General features: G+C 45.8%; 1 protein-coding gene across 1 annotated transcript in view; it reads left to right on the top strand.

Annotated features, from left to right (window-relative positions):
* Positions 1–23,838, top strand: part of WDFY4 (WDFY family member 4) — a 255,486-nt gene that overhangs the window by 73,304 nt on the left and 158,344 nt on the right. Inside the window, exons 19-27 of the mRNA XM_057734870.1 lie at positions 3,271–3,502; positions 4,538–4,683; positions 5,716–5,827; positions 6,519–6,709; positions 12,992–13,144; positions 17,246–17,319; positions 19,337–19,498; positions 20,098–20,189; positions 21,984–22,083. Coding sequence (XP_057590853.1) covers positions 3,271–3,502; positions 4,538–4,683; positions 5,716–5,827; positions 6,519–6,709; positions 12,992–13,144; positions 17,246–17,319; positions 19,337–19,498; positions 20,098–20,189; positions 21,984–22,083 — 1,262 coding nt within the window. The remainder of the gene's footprint in view (positions 1–3,270; positions 3,503–4,537; positions 4,684–5,715; positions 5,828–6,518; positions 6,710–12,991; positions 13,145–17,245; positions 17,320–19,336; positions 19,499–20,097; positions 20,190–21,983; positions 22,084–23,838) is intronic.

Raw genomic sequence — 23,838 nt, 5'->3', positions numbered from 1 at the left:
GGGTTAATAAGGAGTTAGGAGGCACTAATAGGATCTGGGTCATTTTAGGTGATTTGGGGGAGGGTTCAAAGACGTGAAGGTCAGTCTGTTCTGAATGGGGTGCTGTCAAAAAGAGAGGCAATTTGGTGTCTGTGTATGTTCAGCGCTTTTATTCAGGAGATAGGAGGAATGGAGCAGGGCTTGGGCTGTCATTAGAGAAGGAGCAGTGGTCACTCACATTAGCCAGGATGGAAAGTATGGTTTGTGGTCGCCCAGGGTCTTTGTTTTTATTCTTGTTTAGGCATAATTACAGAGTGGGCTAGTGTTGGTCCTCTCTCACAGAATATGTTGGCATTCTGTCTTGTTTCATAGAACGGGGTTGTGTTCTGTGAAGTAGATCACGTACCTTGAGGCTAAGAGGCTTGTCCTATTGATATCTAGACGTTGCTTGCACCTAGCACAGGGACTGGTACACAGAAAGCATGCCATAAACACATGATGAATCGCATTGAATTTACAGCCACAAGGAGTAACATGAACTTGTTGATGGTGTTGATGATGGTATGTGAATTGGTACGTGGATGAACATCCAACCCCATGGGACCAGCTAAACGAGAGTCACTCAACAGGGAGGTTGGAAGTGGTGTGATGCTATGGGAATATGCCAAAATATGCCATGGAGAATGGCCAAGGGCCAAGTCTGACAGAGTTGACTTTCCAAGATGATTTCAACAAGTCGGGTCAGGATCAGCAAGTGAAATTTAAACCGAATAAACATAAAGGTCTGTGTTTAGATGCAGATGTCCACTGGGCAAGAAGAAGGTGGGCTTTGGTTGGGGATGACCCAGCTGAACAGCTGTTCTCAAATGTTAGAGCCTTTGTTTTTATTTCCAAGTGAAGATAAATTGAGAAAGATGGGGAGCATTTTAACAGCTTGAATTGAGCAAAATGATTTGGGAGCAATTTGAGACAGCTTATGTTTAAACATCAGTCTGAATGGTGCAGTGAATATACGCTGCTGGAATCTGAGAAGGAAGGGGCAAGGTGAATTGGAGGGGTGGGGCACCTTTCTCATGTGGGAGAAAAAGTCTTTGCCTAAGAAGATGGAAAAGGGGAGAGAGCACAGTAGACCTCACTCTAGGGAGGCTTGACAGCTGAAAACTTGTTTTTATTTGAAAATCTTATTTAATTGGTGGGGATAAAAAGAATATTTCTGAAATTATATAGCCTCCCATTTAAAAATATGTATTTATGTACACATTCATGTATATAGTAATTTTGCAGTAGTTTAAAAAATAATGTAAACATATTTTGAAATAACTGAAAAATAGATTGTCTACATTCCTTCTACCTTACCATTATTTATAGTTTCTTTCAGTTTTTCTTCCCTTTAAAAAAATAGTTGTGACTTTATTGTATAGACAATTTTATACACTACTTAGTTAACACTCTCATTTAAAAATGTTTTATCTACATGGGCTTTGAAACTGTTATTTTTAAATTTTTGTTAATCTGTTAACTATTTCTTTTACTGAAATTTTTATTGAGAAAATTGTAGGCTAACATTTAGTTGTAAGAAAGAGAGAAATCTTGTATACCTTTCATCCAGTATCCCCCAGTGGTAACATCTTGCAAAACCATAGAATATCACAACCAGGATATTGACATAGTTACAATCGCTAATTTATTCAAATTTCCCCAGTTTTACTTGTACACGTGTGTGTATTTAGTTTCATTCAATTTTATCCCATTCGTATGTTCTTGTATCCACTGCTACCACCATGATACAGAACATTTCTATCACCACAACGGTGTCTTGTGTTGCACTTTTATAACTAATGCCACCTCCCACCCACACCCCCTCCCCATCCCTGTCCCTATACTTGGCAACTAGTAATCTAAAATGTTGTCATTTCAAAGGTGTTGTTGTATCTATGGAATCATACAGTATGTGATATTTTAGGATTAGATTTTTTATTCAGCATAATTCTCCAGAAATTCATCCAAATTGTTGTACGTGTCAGTAGTTCATCCCTTTTTACTGCTGAGTGGTATTCCATGATATGGATATATAACCATTCACCCATCGAAGGATACCTGAGGGGTTCCAGTTTGGGGCTATTACAAATAAAGCTGCTATGAACATTTGTGTACAGGTTTTTGTGTGAGCTTAAGTCTTCATTTCTCTAGGTTAAATGGCTAAGAGTCTAATTGCTGGGTCCTATGGTAAGTGCTTGTTTAGTTTTATAAGAAACTGCCAAACTATTTTTGCATAGTGACTGTGCCATTTTACATTCCCATCAGCAATGGACAAGTGATCCAGTTTCTTTGCATTTGATGTCACTTTTTAAATTAGCCATTCTGATAGGTGTGTAGTAATATCTCTTGTTTTTAATTTGCATTTCCTTAATGGATAATGAGATTGAATGTTCGCTCATGTGCTTATTTGCAACTTGTATATCCTCTTTAGTGATGTCTCTGCATGTGTTTCACTCATTTTCTAATTGGATTGTTTTTTTACTGTTGAGTTTTAAGAGTTTATCTAAATATTTTAGATACCAGTCCTTTGTTGGATATGCAATTTGTAAATAATTTCTCCTAATGTATAGCTTGCTTTTCGTTCTCTTTCATATGGGATGTTGCAGAGCAAAAAAGTAATTTTCTTGTCGGCAATTATAGTTTCTTCATGTTCTTTGTTAGTCTGTAGAATGCAATTGATTTTTGTGTGTTGATCATGTATCCTGTGACCTTGCTGAACTCACTTGTTAGTTCTAGGATGTGTCTTTTACCTTTTCTTTTCTTTTCTTTTCTTTTCTTTTCTTTTCTTTTCTTTTCTTTTCTTTTGTTGTTTTTTGTAGATTCCTTGGAATTTTCTACATGGACATGCCATCTGCAAATAGAGACAGTTTTATTTCTTCCTTTCCAGTCTGTAATTACTTTTAGTATGTGAAACTTAATTAAGGTGCCAATATTGGACATTTAAGTTCTTTGTGAAATGACTGGGAACAAAAAGATGAACCTTTTAGTGGCACTTTATATTTCTTATCAAATTTGTTTCCAAAGGCACAGTGTCAGTTTTTTACTCTCACCAGCATTTTATAAACTGTTTTGTGCACTGTTTCTCAGCTTTGAGAATTATCTTTGTAATGTTTTTAGATAAAGTAAGTTTTACTTTGAGAAAACAATAAGATACATTATTTTATATTTTATGTATTTATTTGATTAATTCTGAAGTTAAACACCTCCCATCCACATCCCCCCAACCCCCCGCCAACCTTTTTATTTTAACAGATGTTGTACATTCAGACCTTACCAGGACCATTCCTTTCAATGGATCCATCCTCGTTTGTGGATGTTTATGGATATATTGCCACCCCTCGAGTTTGGAAACAAAACTCATCATTAATATGGCGTCTGGGCCCCGCATACCTCTTCGAAGAAGCCATCTCAATGGAAACTCTGGAACTCATTAACAAACTTGGACCAAGATACTGTGGTAACTTCCAAGCTGTGCATGCCCAAGGTATGGGGTGTTCTGATGTATAGTGATCTTGCTGATATTATTTTTTAAATGGACATCCATTTATTTATAGCTTATTTATAAAGAATAAACTCAGTACAGGCCAGTCATTAAGAAAGACCTCTATATAATCGTATCATTATATATTTACAACCCAACAGAAAATGTCGCAGGAAAGGAAATGACAATCTCGTTTAGATTTCAGTTCCAAAGCACATAATGGAGAAAAGTGGGTGGGTAATACCATCAGCAAAGAAAGAGGGAAGAGAATGAGATAAATAAGTTACATTCCTTTTAATGAAGAAGCTTTTTAACTAAAGTATACTGTTGTCTTCAATTATTAAACAGGCAGACAAAACATCCACATTTTCATTATTGATTGTTGGCTGTTCAAGCAGGGAGCATTGCTCTCTGAGCTCCGTCAAGTCAAGGGGGTCAGCTCCCATCTGGGAAGAATGATAAATGAATCTGTGTACGGAAGCCTTCGTGCATGGTAAAGGGCGATTGAGCGCTGCGGAGTGTTTCCGTCTCCATGCTCCATGTCTTCTTTGAACTTCATTTCCTCTGGCAAAGGGCACTGGCCAGAACAATGTGGGAGGTCAGGTCCAGAGCCAAAGTTTCATCAACTGTCTATTCACACCATGCTTCTCAAGTAGCACACATGGCTCTCCTTGAGTCAGGGACCCAGGCACCAATGCCAAGGGAGGTGCAGCTCATTGAAAACCTTAGGGCTTTCAGCCCAGCATTTTGGTTTAGGGAGTGAGGTTACATTCTCGATAGATGTGTCAAGCTTTAGTAATTTCATACCTGGAATGCCTCTATTTTATAGTGGGGTTAATATTGTGAGATTTCTCTACAGTTTCCTATGTGTGAGAAATCACAGGTAGGAGCAAAACATCTAATATATAATATAACAACATTTAACAGCTACAAACATTCCTCAGTGATTACTTCTCCATGTAGCGATACTTACACTTCTGAGGATTAATTTTCTACTCAGTAAAGTGAGAGTAGAAGTAACTGAAGACTTTATTTTAGAAGAGGATCCTGGTGTGGAAGTGACGCCCCTGGTTGCAGAGGAAAGGGTTTCCTTGGGCCTTCACGTAGCCAGCTCCTCCGTCACCAGTATTGCAGACATCAGAAATGCATACAATGAGGTGGACAGCCGCCTGATTGCCAAAGAGGTACGCCTTCTAACTTCACTTGCTGCTCCTTTGGGGAATCATGGTCTCATGGCTTGCTTCAGCTTTCAGTGATTAAGTGAATACTAATCCACATTTGTGCATGTGTGGACAGATACACACAGGCGTGCTTCCCACTTCGTTTGTTAAAATACTCCCTGACTCCCGCCTGTTTGCATCCCCCAAGACTAAACCTCTTATTTCAGAGAAGAAAGTAGGTGCTCTTCATTCTCCTTGGTAGAACAAGAACAAATGGAATATTTAAAAAACCTCTGTGACACTGGGAACACTACTGAGCTTCCCTTTTTTGGGTGCTACTAACCCCCACAACATTGCAAAATATTCTTGGAGTCACTGTGTTTATGCAAAATAGCAAGCAGACAAGTTTGTAGGCGAAGATGCCATGAGACTTCCTGTTTCCTAATTCCTGCGTAAAGAGCTCTTTTGCTTACTGCTGATGAATTTGGGCTCCTTTGTTTATATTCTCTCCACCCTCACAGACAGAAGGCCACCTCCTTTTACTTAGGAGGCAGGATCAGGGGTTAAGTCCTGTTGAGCACTAAAGCTGTGCTCTACCAGCACAGAACCTTCTGCTGGAGGAGGCCAGGGTCCTCATCTTCTGGCCTTCTGAGACCAGTGATGCCAGGACCTGCAGAGCTAGACGACCCTAGACTGGGAAGCAGGCAGCCCTGGCTTTCCCAGCACTGTTCCACCTCCAAGTGTCCTCAGGTCCTTCTTGCTCTCATCACCGCCTCACTGTGAGCATTTGTTTACACTATGAGCGTGTGGGACACTGGCGGCACAATTGTATAACTGAAGCTGCTCCCTTATGATTAAGCCAGAGCCTGGGAGGCAGGACAGGGGAACCTGAATTTTGGCCTCAGTCCCTCTGACGTTGGTTCAGTTATTATTCACTCACTGACTTACACTTATGGAGTGCCAGGCCTTGGGGTGCCTGCCCTCCAGGAGCTCATGAACAAGACCTCCTCCTTTCCAAGAAGGTTTCTTTGGACTAATTGCTGACAATTTCTCTAGATGAACATTTCATCTCGCGACAGTGTCATGCCTGTGTTCTTGCTAAGGAATTGTGCTGGTCACCTCTCGGGTTCTCTTCGAGCCATTGGAGCTGTGGCTGTGGGCCAATTAGGTATGAACATTTACTGCTATTTGGGAAGAAGGGTTGTGGCTGTCATCACCTATGCAGCCTGGAATTCTGGAGCGGCAAGCAGGACCAAGCAGGCTGAGGAACTAGAATAGTTAAGGCAAGAGTTGGGAGTTAACCTCACCAGAGAGTTAACCTCCCTGCAAAGGTCAGTTCACTTTGCTGCATCTGACAACTGGTAGTGAACTCGCTACTAACCAGGCTGGCATCTATGCACAACGGAGCCTATCTAGGAGTACAGTGGGGCCTCTGAGCAGAGGCAATGGCTGTGGTTGTTTGGGTGAAAATGACAGCCAGTGACTGTTGGTCGCCTTGCAAGAGCAAAGCCATGAGCTGGTGCAAGGGTCTAACCCGGCAGGATCTAGAGGGCAGATGAGCCAGAGGTCGTCAGAGCAGCCAGCAAACTGAGGCTCATCTGGCACTCTGGACTGAGACAGAAGGTGGAGGTCTGAAATCCCCTGGGCTGTTTCAGCCTTCTCTGAGCCATAAAGGACTCAGCACAGGATCTCTCAGTGACCTAAAACTTTCAAAGCCCCCTACTCTTCCTCCCAGCCTGTCCTGTGCAGGCCCCCTGCTGTGAGCAGATGATCTTCCTGACAGCTCTTGCATGCTGCCGGGGGAGCTTCCACTGCAATGAAGCTGTAGTCTACTCAGGAATACCCTTTGTCCCACACAGGGGTAAGGGTGTTCCACTCCAGCCCTGCTGCCAGCAGCCTGGACTTCATTGGTGGGCCCGCCATCCTCCTGGGCCTCATTTCCTTAGCAACGGATGACCACACCATGTACGCGGCTGTGAAAGTCCTGCACTTGGTCCTGACCAGCAATGTCATGTGTGACCGCCTGATGCAGCACATCTGTGGGTACCAGGTAATCCCACCCTCCCATCTGAGCCTGCAACATTGTCCCCTACCTCTAAGGAGCTGTCATCCCCAAGAGGCAAGGAGAAGCCTTGCTGGCCCAAGTGGACCCTCCTATCAGTGTGACTTTTAAAGAAGGGAAACTGAAAGTTCCTGGGTCCTGAGACCAGTGTTGCCAGAGCAGAGGGCCAGGTGACAGCCAGCCAGAGAGGGGCTCTGATGGGCATGGGGATGCTCACCTGTCTGTGGCTGCTGGCACATTTCACTGATGAATTCAAGAATCATTTCCGGTCCCCCCCACTTTACATCTAGCATAATGGCTAAGAGCCCAGACCAAGGAACTAGAGTGCTGGGTTTGAATTGAGCCTCTTCCTAACTTGCTGTTTAACCTTGCCTGAGTTACTCACCCTCTCTCTCTCAGTTTATGATCTTTCATATCTCCTGTATCATGGGGTTGCAGTGAGGACTACATGATTTAATACAAGTGAAGGGCTTAGAATTTTGTCTGGCCCAGATTAAGTGCCCTAGACATGTTGGTCATCTTTAGTTCTTAATCTCTCTGTGCCTCAGTTCTCCTCTGTGTAAAATGGGCATAATAGCAACACCTATTTTGTAGGATTGTGATAATTGAGTTAATATACACTGAGTGCTTAGACGTATGCTGCTCAGAGTAACTGCTGTGTGTGTGCACTGTGATTGTTATTGCTGTTTACCATTCATAATGCCAGACAAGATGTGGACACTGTCCTCCAGGAGTGCCCTGCTTGGCTGGGAAGCAACCAAGAAAGGAAGCATGGAGGGCAGGACTAGGGTCAGAGTCCAGACAAGGTCCCTGGGGCACAAACACTGCAAGTTCCTCCTGGGCGCAGTGGGGGCAGGGGGAGAGCCTTCCTGTCTCTTCGGCCCCCAAGTAAGTGTCGGAGAAGAAAGCTGTATGGTGTCATGTCAGGCACACCCCCTCTCACCTGTACTGCTGCCACGGCCAGACAGCAGCCCCTTCCTCCTGCCTCTCCCTTGAGGCCCACTGATGCCAGCCACAGTTTTTTATATATATATATATTTAATCTTTATTGGAGTATAACTGCTTTACAGTATTGTGTCAGTTTCTAGCTGTACAACAAAGTGAATCAGCCACATGTATACATATATCCCCATATCCCCTCCCTCTTGAGCCTCCCTCCCAACCTCCCTATTCCACCCCTTTAGGTCTTCACAAAGCATCAAGCTGATCTTCCTGTGCTCTGTAGTAGCTTCCCACACACAGTTCTGTGTTATAGACCTGATGACACCTCTGCCTTGTGCAGATCCTTCAAACATGCCCAGTCATTGGTACAATATCCAAGCTCCTTAAGGCCTTTCTAACTGGCTGCCAACCTGTTCTTCCAGCCCCATCTCTCACCCAGCCAATATTTCATACCCTACACTCCTGTCTCCCCAAATCCCGTGTGGTCATGGATCACTGAACACGTAGCGTGATCCTGCGTTCCTGTGCTTGCAGCTTGTTAACCATCTTCCCCAGGTGCTTTCCTTCTTATTTTCCTAGGTTGAGCTCCATTGGCAAGGGGGCATCTCCCCTGACCCCGGCACTGCACGTGTGGCTGTGTCCCGGCCTCCGGGGCATGGTGTGTGCGTCCAGGTCTAACTGGTCTCGCACGGCACTGTGGTAATCACCCTACTCATCTCCATCGGAGTGTGATGGTCTAAAGCACGGGGCATTTCTTTTTCTTTGCAGTGTATTACTGAGACCAAAAAGACTTAGTAAATATCTGGGGAATAAATGAATGGGTGTGGCTAGGTTAACATCAAAACGCAAGTATTGAGGCTCCTGGTATATAACAGTTTTCTTTGATTATATTGTTTAAGGCAGTAGTAGTGAGATTTGTTCCAGTTCAGCACATGGATGTCTTCTCTGTCTAGGGATTTTAATAATTATTGTGAGCATTTCTAAAATGGTACAAAGCAGTTCCTGCTCTTGTGGGTAGATCTAGAAGGATAAAATAAGATGAATACCACAGTAATTTTAGTACAAATCGAATATGCAATGTGTCTGAGAGGCTCTTCCAGAATTACTGCAGTCTTCATGACCTGGTGGTTACCCTGCATCTTCCCAGAAACCCTGAGCTCATAAGAGCTGGGCCCTCTTGTGCTCACTGTTGTCTCCCCACTGCCCAGGGCAAGGCCTGGCACATCATGAGTTCCCAGTGAGTGCTGGTCACATGAATGCAGTGCCTTGAGGGTGTTAACGTGCTCCAGAGCTGCCAAGGTGGCCATGTCTCACGTGGTAGAGGAGTCACAAAGAGCTTCTTTAAAAGAAAGGGGCTAGGAGGAGTAAGCCTACAGGACTGGATTGGCTGAGTTTTTCTGGGGGAGATGGTAGAGGCAAAAAGTGGCCCTTGAATGGAATCTCTTTACTCAGCTCATATTGACTGAGCACCTCCTGAGAGCCAGGCACAGTGCTAGGGTAGGGATACAGATGAAGAAATGGGTTTAGGCCCTCTCTCCATGGAACTTTCTGTCTGACTTAGTCTGTTTAGACTGCTATAACAAAATAATGTAGATGGGGTGGCTTACAAACCACAGAGATTTACTTCTTGGAGTTCTATAGAATGAGAAATCCAAGACCATGGTGTTGGCAGATTTGGTAACTGGTAAGGACCTGTTTCCTAATTCACAGACAACCATCTTTCTGCAGTGTCCTCAGGTGGCAGAAAAGTTGAAGGAGCTCCCTGGGCTCTATTTTGTAAGGATACTAACCCACTCACGAGAGCTCCATCCTCATGACCTAATCATCTCCCGAAGGGCCTGCCTCCTAATACCATCACACTGGGGATTAGTTTTCAGTATATACATTTTGGGGAAATACATTGCCTATAACATTGTCTAATGAGGTTGAGAGAAAAATATTATCACAAGACAAGGACTCCCAAATAGTTGGAGGAAAGAACCCATTAGATTCAGAGAATTGTTTTACCTTTACATGTGGAAGCAGAAGAAAAAAATTTAAAGCTCTTCTTATGGCTTACAATAGAAATCTTTCAAAAATTTATGTATTCAGGGAAAGAGAGCCTGGGCAGTGGTAGAGAGGTGGGAAATGGCAGGTGTGAGTAAAGAAACACGATTTTTGTCATTTTTTGCCTTCCTTGACTATTTATAAAACAGAACCCCATCCTACCTCATCCCTTCCAAGATACATTTTCTTGCTTTGTTTCTCCCTAATGTGCATACCCATTTGACATGATGTTTATGTACTTGTTGTCGTGATTGTGGTCAGTTTTGCCCCTAGACACATGCCCTGTGAGGACAGAACTGGGTCTGCCTGGTCATTGTTGCACCCTTAGAGCACATGGTAGACAGTAGGTGTTCAGTAAGGATTTGTGGAATGAATCAGTGAACAAAAACAAGGGTCTTTAATTAGGTGGCTTGCTCAGGAGTGGATTTAGTCATTTTTTAGACTTTTACTGTGTGCTCATCTGCTGGTTTGCTGATTGGAGAGCATAACCCTTTCTATGTGTTATTTCTGTCAAACTTATTTATCATCCTCTTGTCAGACTAGGTGACATCCAGCCAAGTTTTATAAGATGGATTTTCATAACATGGTAAAGAAGGAGGATGGTGTTCTAGACTAATATTATGAACACTTGTGGGATCCAAGATGGGTTCCTCGATGTGGTTGGGAGGAAAGGACAATTGTGGGCAAGGGCACAGCCTGGATGGAGAGGGAGGGAAATGTCAGAGCCCTGCCACTTCAAGGAGCGTGGATCTTATCTCAGAGGTGATGAGTAACCATTCAAAGGCTTGGAACAGGGAAGTGGAATGAATGATGCATTAGAATGACCTTTGACACCAGTGTGGAAGATGGTTTGAAGGGGCAAGATCGGTGCAGGAGACTGAGATAGGATCCAACATGATATGAGACTGCATCCCTGATCAGGGGAGACTCAGGGTTTTTGTGAGCAGTCTTGGCAGGGAGCTTAGGAAAACAGCCAGTGCTGTACAGTGCCGCCCACAGGAAGCTGCCCACATGCCCATTTGGGACATGCCAATTGTGAAGTGACTGTGAGACATCAAAAGTAAAATGTCAAGTGGGATACCCAGCTCCGGAGCTCAGAGGGCTCGCTAGGCGGGAGGTATAGACGTGAGAGTGGTCAATATCATCATGCTGGTATTTAATCTGAGGAAATTAATGAACTAGCCAAAGAGAAGGGGTAGGGGAAGGAGAGAAGAGGACAGAGGAGGAAGCAATGAGGAACCAACCAGGCAGAACTTGGAAATATGATGAAAAAGAAAGAGGGAAGAGAAACTGAAGAAACACTGTCAAAGAATTTGAAAAATAAAGTTTTGAGAAGGTGGGCGTAGTCAAATGATTCTAGATGCTGGTAAATAATGAAGCAAACTAATGACAGAGATGTCCCCATTGGACTTGGCACCTGGGAGTCACTAGTGACCTTTCTAAGGCAGGTGGACAGGAAGAGGCAGCAGCCAGTGGAAGGGGGTTGAGGAGAGAATGTGAGGTGAGGACATGGAGCCTGAGTGTGTCGATAGTGCTTTCTAGAAGTTTACCTACAAAGAAGAATGGAGAAATGGGGCCCAAACTAGAGGGATTAGGGTTCAGGGGAGGGTTATTTTTAAAACGAGAACTACTAGGGCATATTTGTAGGGAAGAAAGTAACAGAAGAAAGATGGATGACATTAGGAGAGAAAGAGTTATTGCAAAGAGCAGGCGAGGGGTGGGCTTCAGAGGCCAGGTGCATGGAAACCCTGATTGTGGCAAAAAGGAATGCAGTGCAGACATTTGTGGATCTGGTGGTGGGGAGATGAGAGTGTTCACATCTGACAGGTTCTAAATTCTCAGCTGTGGACTGGGTCGGGTGGTGGCAGGGAGGGAGGCTGAGGGAGAGAGAAGAGATGAGATCATCATCTTTAGGATAAGGAGAGCCAGCTTACTAGAAAACAGTGGACTGCCAGGCCAAACTGAGTACCAGTTTGACATTTGACACTATTAATGTAAAGTGAAACCAGTCAGCCTGAGTGATTTTTCTCAAGCAACTTTGAGCCATCCTAATTATGTCCTGGTGGAGGAGTGGGGAGGGGGCAGATTTCAGATATGCTGAAGAAGTGACTGGAACAGTCTGAAAAGATATTATTTGCTGATCACAATTGTCTTAGTCAGTTTGTCTGCTATGACAGACGACCATAGAGTGGGTGGTTTATAAACAACAGAAATTAATTTTCTCACAGTTCTGGAGGCTGGGAAGTCTAAGATCAGGGTGCCAGCGTGGTCAGGCTGAGTGAGGACCCTCTTCTGGATTGCAGATGGCCAACTTCTCATTGTATCCTCACATGGCAGAGCAGAGAGAGGAGGAAAGCTCTCCTGTGACTCTTATAAGGGCACTAATCCCATCCGTGAGGGCTCCACCCTCATGACCTCATCTAATGCTAATTATATCCCAAAAGACCTGTCTCCAAATACCATCACATTGGGGAGTAGGGTTTCAATGTATGAATTTGGAGAGGAACACACATTCAGTCCATAACAACAAGTGAGGCTTCCTAATGACACACTGGAAGAGGGTGTCTGAGAGGACAGGGAGAAGGGTGGACTATGTCAGATCCAGGCGTAGGGAACTGAGCTGTGGATGAGCTGAGCTGAGAAGCCAGATGAAGTGGATGAGAACCCAGATGCAAGTGGATGGCGGGTCGGCCTGCCTTGTGTGTGACTGAGGTCAGCGGAAACATGAGGCTCAGTGAGATGCATCGTATTAGTCTCTGAGATGAGTGTGGCCCTCCAGTGCCTCCATCCCGGTGTGGATGCTTGCATGTTGCCAGTTTCCCAGGGCCTGGCACAGCAGAATGGCACATCTGGTGGAGGCAGCCTGAAGTGAAGCTGGTGTAACTGGGTTCGTGGGCAGGTGGTGGCTTCCTAGTGAGAGAGCAACATCTATAGGCTGGGTTTGAATGTAGGATCTGCTAATGGAAAACGAAAAAAGCACTCAGAAACGTAGAAGGAAACCAGGAGACAGTGGCACTCTGAGAGAAGATTTAGGAAGGAGCCAGGAACCACAGTGAGAGGTGAAGTCTCAAGTACAGAAAAGCGGACACTGGTGGGGAAGCAGCCATAGATGCTGGTGTATGTTTTCCTTCTGAGAACAAGGGAATGGAGGAGGCAGCAGCAGAGAGCAGAGTGTTTTCAGACTGGGCTGACCAAAGGTGCTGGCAGGGACAGGCGCGTGAGGGGGAAAGAGCCTGGACGATACACTCACAAGGGAACTGCTTTGTGTTTTAACCTTTGCAGATAATGGCATTTCTCCTGAGGAAAAAGACCTCTTTCCTAAACCATCGCACTTTTCAGCTGATCCTGTCCATCGCTGGTACTGCAGAGCTGGGCTTTGGGTCCTCTGCCATCATCAACACTGGTGTCTTCCAGCACATCCTTTGCAATTTCGAGGTAAACTGGAGACTGGTCACTAGCCCTAAAGGAGCAGGTGTGTGATGGCACTGAAAACCTGGAGCTTCCTCTAAACCCAGTGGTCAGCTTCCTCCATGGTTAAGGTGGTAGTGAGAGAGAAAAACGCAAAGGCTTTGGAGCTCAGTGGCCCTGGTTTATAATCAACTCTTACCCCCGATGGGCTGTGTGGCTTCGGGCAAGTGTCTTGACTTCTCTGAGTTTTAGTCTTCTCGTGTGTGAAAAGGTGACAATCTCCTCTCCCTCACAGGCTGGTGTGGGAGTCAAATCAGATAGTACTGTATCTGAGAAAGGATTTTAAAACTGTAAGCTTCCATACATATGAGGATTTTAAAACATACCTATTCCTTTGGATGGTGCTTTGCCGTTTATAAATGCTCCTTTAAAGGGATGAGTGAGAGATGCTGAGGGCACACCTGAGGCTGAGTGAGGAGTATTGCACAGACCATTGGGTGGATAGATCCAGTCACGAAGCATCATTTACTGAGTGCCCACTAGGGTTGGGCCCTGGTGTGTTCTGGAGACACGGTGATAAACCAGGATGCAGCCCCTCCACACCATCTGGGCCCAGGACGTGACAAAGGTGATGCTACAGTGTGCTGAGTGCCAGTGAGGGAGGCACAGGGCATCTGGGGAGTGGAAAGAGAGGACAGTCAGCTCAGCTTTACAGACCAGGGCTCTGGGGCTGAGTTTGGCAGAATGTGTTCAGTGTGGGAACATTCCAGGTGGTGTGGAACATTCCACATACAGGGATGAGAGCAACCACGGGCATTTGAGAGCAAGTGGCTTGGGGCATCTGCAGGGATGTTGTTGCAGATAGAGGTGAGGCTGGAGGGGAGAGAAGCCAGTGGAAGACGCTACGCTGCAGGACCCACACTGTAGCCGATATACGCCAGAGTCTGCGCGAGTATTTTAAAGACTGTTTTTTTTAATTAAAAAATAATATGTGCTTATTATAAAATATTTTAAATTACAGAAAAATGGAAGAAAAACTCCTCTTTCTGAGACCCAGAAAACTCTTCTTAACTTTGAACGCATCCCTTTTTTTGGTACTTTCTACTCATAATATGTGTGGTTTTTTAAAATCATAATCATGATTATAGTGTAGGAATTCTCTCTCCCAGCTCCTTTTATGAGCTAATCTTTATACCAGAGCCAGAAAAGGATCGTATAGAAAATGAAAAAATACAGATCAATCCTACTCATAAATAAAAGTTACAGAAGTCCTAAATAAAATATTATCTAATTGGACCAGGCCAGGCTGCATGCCTGGGCTGGGAAGTGCAGACAGGTGCGAGGATTGTGGGTATGGGCTCCAGCAAGGCCTTGGTGTGAGCTCCCTATGCACAGCAGGGAAGCAGATGCGCACCAATGGCCTTGGCGCCCTGGTAAGCAAGGCAGCATGTCTTGGCCGCACAGCTGCCCCTTCTAAAACGCTGCGGCCCTGCTCAGGCACCTTGGCTCCACAGCATCGTCGCCACCAGCCCAGCCCAGGGATTACCTGTGCAGGAACCCACTGTGCTCCCACTGCCTGCTCCTGCAACCACCATGGGCACCTCCCTTCCCCTCCTGAGTAAACTCACCCCTCAGCTGAGCTGGTGCTTTTCACACTGGGGTTAAGGAGATAAGCAAGCAATAAAAACAACCAAAAAAGATGCTAAAAAAACCACAATAAAACGAAATGAAATAAAATTTGTAAAAAATTGGGAGGAGAGAATTTCAAAATGAAGAGTTTCCCCAGTGTCTGCCTACATTGAGAGAAGTAAGGGCAGGGCTGCGTGGGTTGTGTTTGGAGGTCACTGACAGTGGAGGGTAAATGGGGGGTCAGATGTGAGGTGAAGAGTGGGGCGGAGGCTGGAAGGAGACAGTCAGTGGGCTTTTGAAGAAGAAAAAACAGAGAAGAAAATGGAGGAGAGTTTCAGGATTTAGATGGGAGACCTGAACAGTGAAAAATGGGTGGTTAAAATACCAGTGTGAGAATCAACTATTGATGGGACAAGTCCTTCAATGAGAGGGAGGGTTTGGAGACCAGCGGGTGGATTGCAGGAGAAGGGGCTGGATCCTTGATGACTGGTGTGCAGCAGGGAGGGACAGGAAGTTGAGAAGCTGGAAGGGACTGGAAGTTGAAGTCATGAGTGTCTTAGGCTTGTGGTCTCAGAAAAGGCTGCCTCTTTTTGAGAGTGAAGTGGTCCAGGGGGTGGGAGAGAGACGAATTTGACATATTATCTGTTTGACATTCAAGCAAATTTAATCCATGTATCTTAACGCAGTCTTTAGTACAGGGGTTATGTGATGCAGCATAACAACCAAAAGAGTCAATTACGCATGTTTCCCCAAATTCAGACAGTTGGTATTACAGAAACTAATTTCTAAAAGAGCAAGGAAACCTCAAATGTGCTGTGGCAACTGCTTATTGTTCTGAAGCTCTGGAAAAGAAAACGGGGTGGGGGTTATGCTTTTGTGGGAAGGGTAAGGGGTATGGCAGGGTTCCTATCTTACTTTCTCCGCTCTCCCAGCTCCCGACATAGAGCCTGATGTATCATTTGTTCAGTGACTGCCTTCATGAATGAATGAATGAATTCCAAGTATGCAAAGCTATTGGTGTCCTCTTGGGTCTGCTGGGGTGCCATGTCTGGCTACCCCTACCTCCTTGGGAGCCACACTGATCTACACCAGCTCTCTCAAAAGGCAGCTGCCCTACCTCTGTGTGTACTGGGCAGTGGCTGTGCTTACATGGGCTAGAAATCTGTCAGCCTGTTTCTGGCTTAAGAGTAATCCACTTATCTTACTTTGATTTACTTTGCATTCACTTTTTTTAAAAAATGTATTGGATCCTTAGTAAGTGCCCACTACGTGACATGTGTGATGCTAGGCCCTGGGGATTGGAGAGGGACAGTCTCTGCCTTCCTAATAAACTTATGCCACTGAGGCTCTTCTGTCTTCCCCCATAAGTAAAAGGATAAAGCCACCTGCTTGGTTCAAGTGAGGTTGATTATTGACCCTCTGAGTCACTGTCTGCGTGAGATACCTGTGGGGGAACACAGAATGGCGGCAAGAGAGGGGGCTCCATGGTCAGACTGACCAGGCTTTGAAGCTAGTCTCTGCCCTTTAAAAACCGTGGGGCGCCAGACAAGTTACTCAGTCTCTCTGAGCCTCACTGTTCCTATCTACTAAATGCAGATAATGATATCGTTTTAGGATTTTGTATGATGCTTCTTGCCTCCAGCAAATGGTATCATTTGTAAGTGTGAGCTCTTTTTGCTGCTATGTGAGTGTACTCTTACAGTCCCACATCTGAACCTTCTAATTTTGGGTGGGGCCTTAGGAAATGTTTGCATTTAGATGAGAAACAGTAGAGCTCTCTAAAGAAAGTGGAAATGAGACATGAAGGCACACCATCACCTTTGCCCCAGAAAGATGGGGAGAAGCTGCATTTTGTTTACAATGAAGAAAACAACCCAAGTGATAAAGTTCACTCTCAGAATCTCAGTGCATTTCACATCACTTGCATGTCCCTTACAATTCTGAACGGGGCTGTGCTGCAGGTTCTATAGATAGGGGAACTGAAGAAATCGCACACACAAGTTGAATACGTAGTTGCTACAGCATAAAACCTGAGAGGTGGGACTCAGCTTCTAATTCCAGTCCTATCACTTGCTGGTGCTGAGGGACCTGTCACTTAATGGTCTGTCTCAGCCTCTATTTTCTCATCTCTACATTGGGAACACTGGTATTTGCCTTGTAGGATCCATTGAAAATGAGATGTGTTTGGTGTATGGACACACAGCCTGCAGGGCCTAGATTGGGACAGTTAGATGGTTATTGTTGGTTGGAATCTAGATCCACAGTGAAGCTCTCCAGAGAGCAGCAGAGATGGGGAAGATAGGAATGGTGTTTGCGCTTTCCCCTGGGGGAGATGCCCTCTATTTTTTGTCAGTAGAGCTAGTCTGATTCCACAGCTGGTAAGCTGTGTTAGTGATTCCAAGCCAAAGGAGACCACGCTCAGCACCCTACCTGTTCATACTGCCTGGAAACCCTTCTCTCCACACACCTTGGTGTCACTGTGCATGTTATGTCTTCCAGCTCTGGATGAATGCTGCGGACAACTTGGAGCACTCCCTCTTTTCCCATTTTGTGGAAATCCTTCAATCACCAAGGTAGGCTGGGCTTTGGTAGCCTGTGGGGACAGTCAAAGGCTTCATGCCAAGAACAGGGACTGAGAGGACAGGACAGCCAGTGGCTCAGCAACCACGGCCTTCTCCCCCTTCCAGAGCACTGGGTCCCCAGGTGGCAGCATGTCTGAGTCTATTCAGCTGCTATAACAAAAATACCATAGACTGAGGGGCTTACAAATCACAGAAATTTATTTCTCCACAGTTCCGGAGGCTGGAAGTCTAAGGTCAAGGCTCTGGCAGATTCAGTGTCTAGTAGGGCCCTGCTTCCTGGTTCATAGTTGGCTGTCTTCCCACTACAACCTCACATGGCAGAAGGGGTAAGGGAGCTCTCTGGGTCTCTTTTATAAAGGCACTAATCCCATTCACGAGGGCTCCACCCTGATAGCCTAAGCATCTCTCAAATGTCCCATCTCCAAATACCATCCCATTGAGTGTCACTTTTTGAATTAGTCAGGGCTCTTTTGATTGCAAGTGGCAGAAATACAACTCAAACTAACTTCAGGAAGGAAGAGAGGGAGGGAAAAAGGAAGGTGGAGGAAGAGGAATCTTCACATGTTGTCTGGGTGATGCTCATATTACTTTACCTGCTGTCTGTCCCTGGTCCCATCTGTGCTTTCTTCTGTGCTGGCTTCATTCTGGCTGGGCATCCTTACAGTGTGTCCTCTGCTCAGCACAGTCAGCAGACAGGGCTTCTTTTTCACTCGATAGTCCTAGCAAGATGATGGAGTCTCACGGGGCCATCTTGGGTCATGTGGCCAGGCAGCATAACTTCGCCTCTGCAGTGGGTCGAGGGGAGTTAGAAAGAGGTAATTCCCAAAGAAAACCAGGGACTGTGATCCAAATAAAGGAGAAGGGAGTCAGGGAGGGCAACCTATCAAGCCACCTCCTTCCTTACAAATAAAGCTATTCACACCCCCTCCACCTGCCTCCTCACAGGTCTGCTGTTCTAGCAGTCATTAGCACCTTGGTGTTTTGAAGGTATTTGCAACCGTCTTTTCATTCAGCTGTTCATGATTGACTATCTATCTATTATAAACCCACTCCATTCCACACCAGTTCTTAGTGCTGGAAGTTCAGAGAAGGACCAGACACAGCCCGGTGGAGAAGGGATACAGAAAGCAGGCTGCTCAGTGCCATGATGAGAAAGAGAACCAAGGACAATGCGGACTTATAGGTGGTGAACACACATCTTCCCTCTGAGCCCATGAGTGCAAGTCACACACAGAACTGGGCTTGTTCTGCCTCTTTTGTGTATCAGAGATGTGGCGCTCGGCAGAATTCAACACAGTGCTACTAAAAAGACAGTTCAAGAAGGAGCAGTCCACCCAAGTTCATTCTCCTCCACCTTTATTTTCTTTCCCACTTTGCACTTTCTTTACCGTACCTGTTGTTTTCTAAGAGATGGACACTCCCCGTGGGAGCTGTTTTCTTTGGGGGAGTATAATTTACTGGAAATCGTATTTGCTATTATCCTAAGGAGGGGTTGCGGAGGCTTGAATTCTGTCTCTCTCCCCTTTGACTCTCAGCGGCGTGTTCATCCACTTTGTGGTTTGGGGCGGGCAGGAAGACGTACACCCAGACGGGGCTCGCCGAGGCCCGCGCTCCTGCTGTTGGGAAGTGCTCCGCGGTCACACTCCTGTCTGCTCTCTTTGTTCCGAGTTTTCTTTCGGAGACCAGCATTCGTTTGCCCTGAGGCTTGGAATTTAAAAGTCAATAACCGGGGTTGTCTTTGAAGGCAGTTTCCGGGGATGGGGGTGTGTGGGGGGTGTGGGGGTGTGGGGGGTGGAAGGGCACGGGAGGCTCATCCCTGAGCAGCTCTGGCACTGGGCAGACACATATTCGATGAGTGTCTGACAGCGTTTTGACGAGTTGCCAAGAGAGCGTTGGAGTCAGAGGGCCACGGAGCAAGCCCAGCCAGTGGAACCTTTTTTAGCAGAAACACAACAAGTTTGGTTCGTTCCAGTAAAAGCTTTTACTGCCTCTCTCCTGGGCTCACCAGGGAAGGACCCCGGAATGCTGAAGTTGCTCACCAGGCACGGCTTATTCCCAAGCTGGTCTTCCTCTTCAACGAGCCCGGCCTCGCCCCCTCCAAGATACCCACCATCATTGCCATCCTGGGCTGTCAGTTGAGGGGCCACTACAGCCTCCAGGACTTGCTCAGGTACTGCGCCCCAGGGGAGGGGCACAGCCTCGGGGCTGTCTAGTGAGGGAACCCAGGCCCGGGCTCTCTCCTGACCACGCTCAGCTCAGCAGCATTTCCCCCCTCAGTGCAGCGATAGATTCTGTGTTCCTGGAACCTCCTAGGAGGTTCAGGGCTGAGAGTGGAGAAAAGGGATGGGGTCACTAGACTCCCCAGCAGGGCTGTGTGTTCGCTGCTGCCTGGTGCTCAAGACACACCACCCGTGCCAAGAACTCCAGAAGTCCTGTGAGCACAGCCATCCTCACCAGCCAATGGCCCAACATGCCTGCCTTTTGCACACTTCCCAAAGGACAGTCCCAGCTGGCAGGACATTTCACCTTTTCTGTCCTCATCACTGTCTGCTCTGTTGATCGGGCAGAGGCAGAATTAGCTGCTGTGATGAATCCTGACAGATCTGAGAAGTCTTTGGAAATATCACATTGGTCACAGAATAACGCGACTCCTCTCAAACCCTCCCTTGAAGCTGCATTTGGGTGGATCTGTGTAGAAAACCTTCATGTGTGTTCAGGAGACATGGGCTGAGCCCGCAATTGAGCATGTCCTTCTCTTTCTGTCCTAAGAATCGGGCTGTTTGTTGTGTACACCCTCAAGCCTTCCTCAGTGAACGAGAGGCAGATGTGCGTGGACGGAGCCCCAGAGCCCTCCTTGGCCGGTGAGGACACCCTTCCCAGATGCCCGTGTGAGGGATGACCCCCACGACGGCCCTGAGAGGCACATGCGGTGGGGCCCTTTTGCATGAAAGGCTGAGGGAGAAGAGGGGACGTCACCCACAGTCACACTGTTGTTCTCAAGTGGTGGCTTATGAGGTCACAGCTATACGATTAGGGTCACAAGTCAAAGCAAATTGTATGTTCTTCCTTTGCAACCTGGAATGGCTTCCAAGGCCTCCCGGATAACACTCAGCTCCCTGTAGACCGGCAGGTGGGGGCCTTCCTGCCCCAGCCCCTGCCTCGCTCCCCTGATGAGCCCCAGCTTCAACACACTGAAGCACTTACACATCTTAACGTGTGACAGTCTGCCATGTGTCCGTGCTCTGCAGGTGCTGGTCCCTCTGCAGGAGTGCCTCTTCTGCCCCACGCCCACCCTCTACCTTACCCCACTAGACCACCCATTCCCAGTCCCACAAGCCAGGTTAGGTCACCTCCTCTGTGCTTCTAGAGCCCCTGGGTTTTCTCTCATGCAAAGGTTTGTGATTTGTTTCTTTGACTCTTTTCTTTCCAGCCAGATTCAGAACAGCAACTACATCGTGTTCCAAATTCCCTCTTCTAGGCCAGATGTGAAGGGGACGGTTACTGACCACTTTGTGCTGGGCCCTCCGATCTGCTCTGTCCAAGATGGGCGCCTCTAGCCACATGTGGCCATTTAAATTTTAATTTTAATTAATTGAAATGCAATGCAATTAAAAATTCAGTTCCTCAGTCACACTAGCCATGTCCCAAATGCTTGATAACCACATGAGGCTAGTGCTTACTGCATTGGACAGGGCAGATAGAGAACACTCTTATCGCAGAAGATTCTCTTGGATAGTGTTACTCAATCCAGATAGCTTATCTCTTATCCTTAGATCAAGCCTGAGAAGTAGGAATCACTATTCCCATTTTGCAGATGAGAAAACAGGCTCAGAGAGATTAGGACCTTAATGAGAGATGAGGACCTTAATGAGAGATGAGGCCAGAATCCAAATAGAGGGGACTCTGACTCCACTTCTCCAAGCTGTCTCATCAGTTCTATTTCCAGAGCATGGTGGGTGTGCCTCGAAATGGTGGCAGAATAACTGGCCAACCAAGGGGATGAATGAATGGATAAAGAGCCAACCATGTGCTGCTTAGTCAGCCTTCATTCTCATAGGGACTTCATGCTAAAACTTTCATCTAACGTGACATCTATTAAGACAGTATTTACATGTCCTTCAGGGTTATAATAACACTTCAGAAGTAAGATTTCTTCTTCCACTGGATCCATATACCTCTTACTACAATTCATGCTGTTTTTAGTGCAACATAGACATGCCAAAGGCCTAGCCGAGAAACGAATTGAGGGCAGGAGCCCAGATCGAGGACCATAATCTTCACCACTTTGCCCCCAAGGCCTTGCATGAAACGCCCAGCTTCTAGTAGGTGCTCAGGAAATGTTGCAGCCTATGATAATTTAAAACATCCGTTTACTGGAAGGAGAATTTGACATTATCATCTTTAAGGATTTTTTTAGGAGGGGAGGAATGGGGAGCATCAAAAACATCTCTAGTTAAAGGGAACTTTAGAAACGTTTCCTAAATTCTTTTTAAGTATTGCATGGAAATCTAGCATTGAAAGCCAAAATTTCAAGTCCCATCCACGTCTCAACTCCTGGGAGAACTAAGCATTTGGTGAATACGATTGCTTACTGCAGCAAATATTATGTCTCTTTACATCCGTTTTCTCTCAAATCTGAATTTTCTTTTTTGTAGCTGGAAGCCAAACATCTGGAAAGACAATCTGGCTCAGAAACCAGTTGCTGGAGATGCTGCTCAGTGTAATATCTTCTTCCCAACTTCATCTGTCCTCTGAGTAAGTAGCTCCAGAAAGAGTGATTTGGCATGAGGCTGCTTCATACAGGGTGCGGTATTAAAACCTTTTCTTAATGAAAAGTTTAGCATCTCTGAGTTGGTTTTCTGCGATGAGTTTTCTGCACTAGTCAGAAAGAAAATTATATTCTCTCCACCCAATAAAGCAGACCTTGCCCTAAGATATTCTGATGCAAATGTTAAATGGGCACGAGTAACTCAAAACAGATTTGGTATAATTACAATAAACTCTTTTTGTCACCACTGCTATAGTGTAATTGTTATTGTTTTGGCGGTTGTGATAATTGCTGATTTTGATGTCCTATGCTTGGCAGACAATAGAATGGAGAAATGGTTAGCCTAAATAACATCTATCAAGGAAAAGGCTTGCCAAATTCTTCTGCTATTTACTGTTAGTTATTTAGTTATTTTTCCAAGTTGGAAAAGGAAGTATCTGCCTTCAATTAACTTTCAAAACGATGTGTAATCATAAAATTTCATTAACTCTCTCCGACTGCCTGCTTTATCTCAGCTCTGGAGTCATTAATTCAACAACTATTTGTTGAGTACCTGTGTGCCAGACACTGTTCCTCCCTCTGAGAATACAGTGCTGAGTAAGTCAGTCCAGATCCTTACTTTCACCAAGCTGACATTTTAGTGTGTATGTGTGTTTGGGGCAAGGAGGAGATGGAGTAGCAACCCCTCAGTAAAACAGCCTTGCAAATAGTGCTTAAAAAGTCTTTACATTTCTAGGATCAAAGCATGGTAGAACTGGAAGATGCCTTGGAGATGAGCTAATCCCTTCCTTTTCACCTTTTTAGAAAGGAATATCGTGTAGTGCTTAAGCACCTAGGCTCTGACAACTAGACCTCCTGGGTTCAAATCCCCGCTCTGCCCCAGGGACCTTGCGGAGGTTACCTAAACCCTCTATGCCTCTTTTCTACTCATCTTTATGCGGATAAAAATAGTAGCTGCCGTAGATGGAAATTAATATGTGGGTAGCCCGGAGCATGGTGCCTGGGATACTATAAATACTCCATCAGCTAACCACTGTCACCACCACCACCACTATCACCAGCACCACCACTGTCACCATCACCACCACCATCCTTATTGCCATCATCCTCACCCCCACCAACATCCTCCTCCTCCTCCTCATCGTAATGAAGGAGGATGATCAGAGCTCATCAAGAGCTCTGCCAGAGTCATCCAGTTAGTAAACAGAGGCATGGCTAGGAGAGAGGAAGCCTAGTTCCAGCGGCCGTGCCCTCACCACGCCTAGTGTGGCAGCTGGTGCTGGGAACACTGCCCAGCCAGCACGGATCCCTCCCTGGCTCTCAGGAGCCTGGGTCCTTTGCTGAACCATTGCCCCTGAGGATTGGCTCCCCATCTCCCTGCCTCCCTTTCCCTCTAGCAAGTCTGTATTTCCCAGACTCATCATTTTAAAACTCATTTTTGAAAGTGACAGTAAAACATATTCTTTTTTGTCTAAACCACTAAGGATGCATAAATATTGGACTATTCCATTTAGATTAGTTTTGAACAGTGTGTTTGAAAAGGGAGTTAAGCAACCATTATGAGTTTTATGTGACTACATTGATGTAATTAGATGGGTGGCCAGTCAGACACTGTGTAAGCATGAATATTAGTGAGTAGGGCTATCAAAGGGCCTGCATATTTTTACATCTATTGATACATAGTTTCCAATTGCTTTCAAAAGCTTTGGCCAACTTACCCTTCAGCCATTAATAGGCAGATT

This window comes from Hippopotamus amphibius, chromosome 5 (genome assembly GCF_030028045.1).
Source record: "Hippopotamus amphibius kiboko isolate mHipAmp2 chromosome 5, mHipAmp2.hap2, whole genome shotgun sequence".
NCBI lineage: Eukaryota > Metazoa > Chordata > Mammalia > Artiodactyla > Hippopotamidae > Hippopotamus > Hippopotamus amphibius.
Note: the sequence above shows the minus strand (reverse complement) of the source record. Positions and strands in the feature narration are given on the sequence as shown.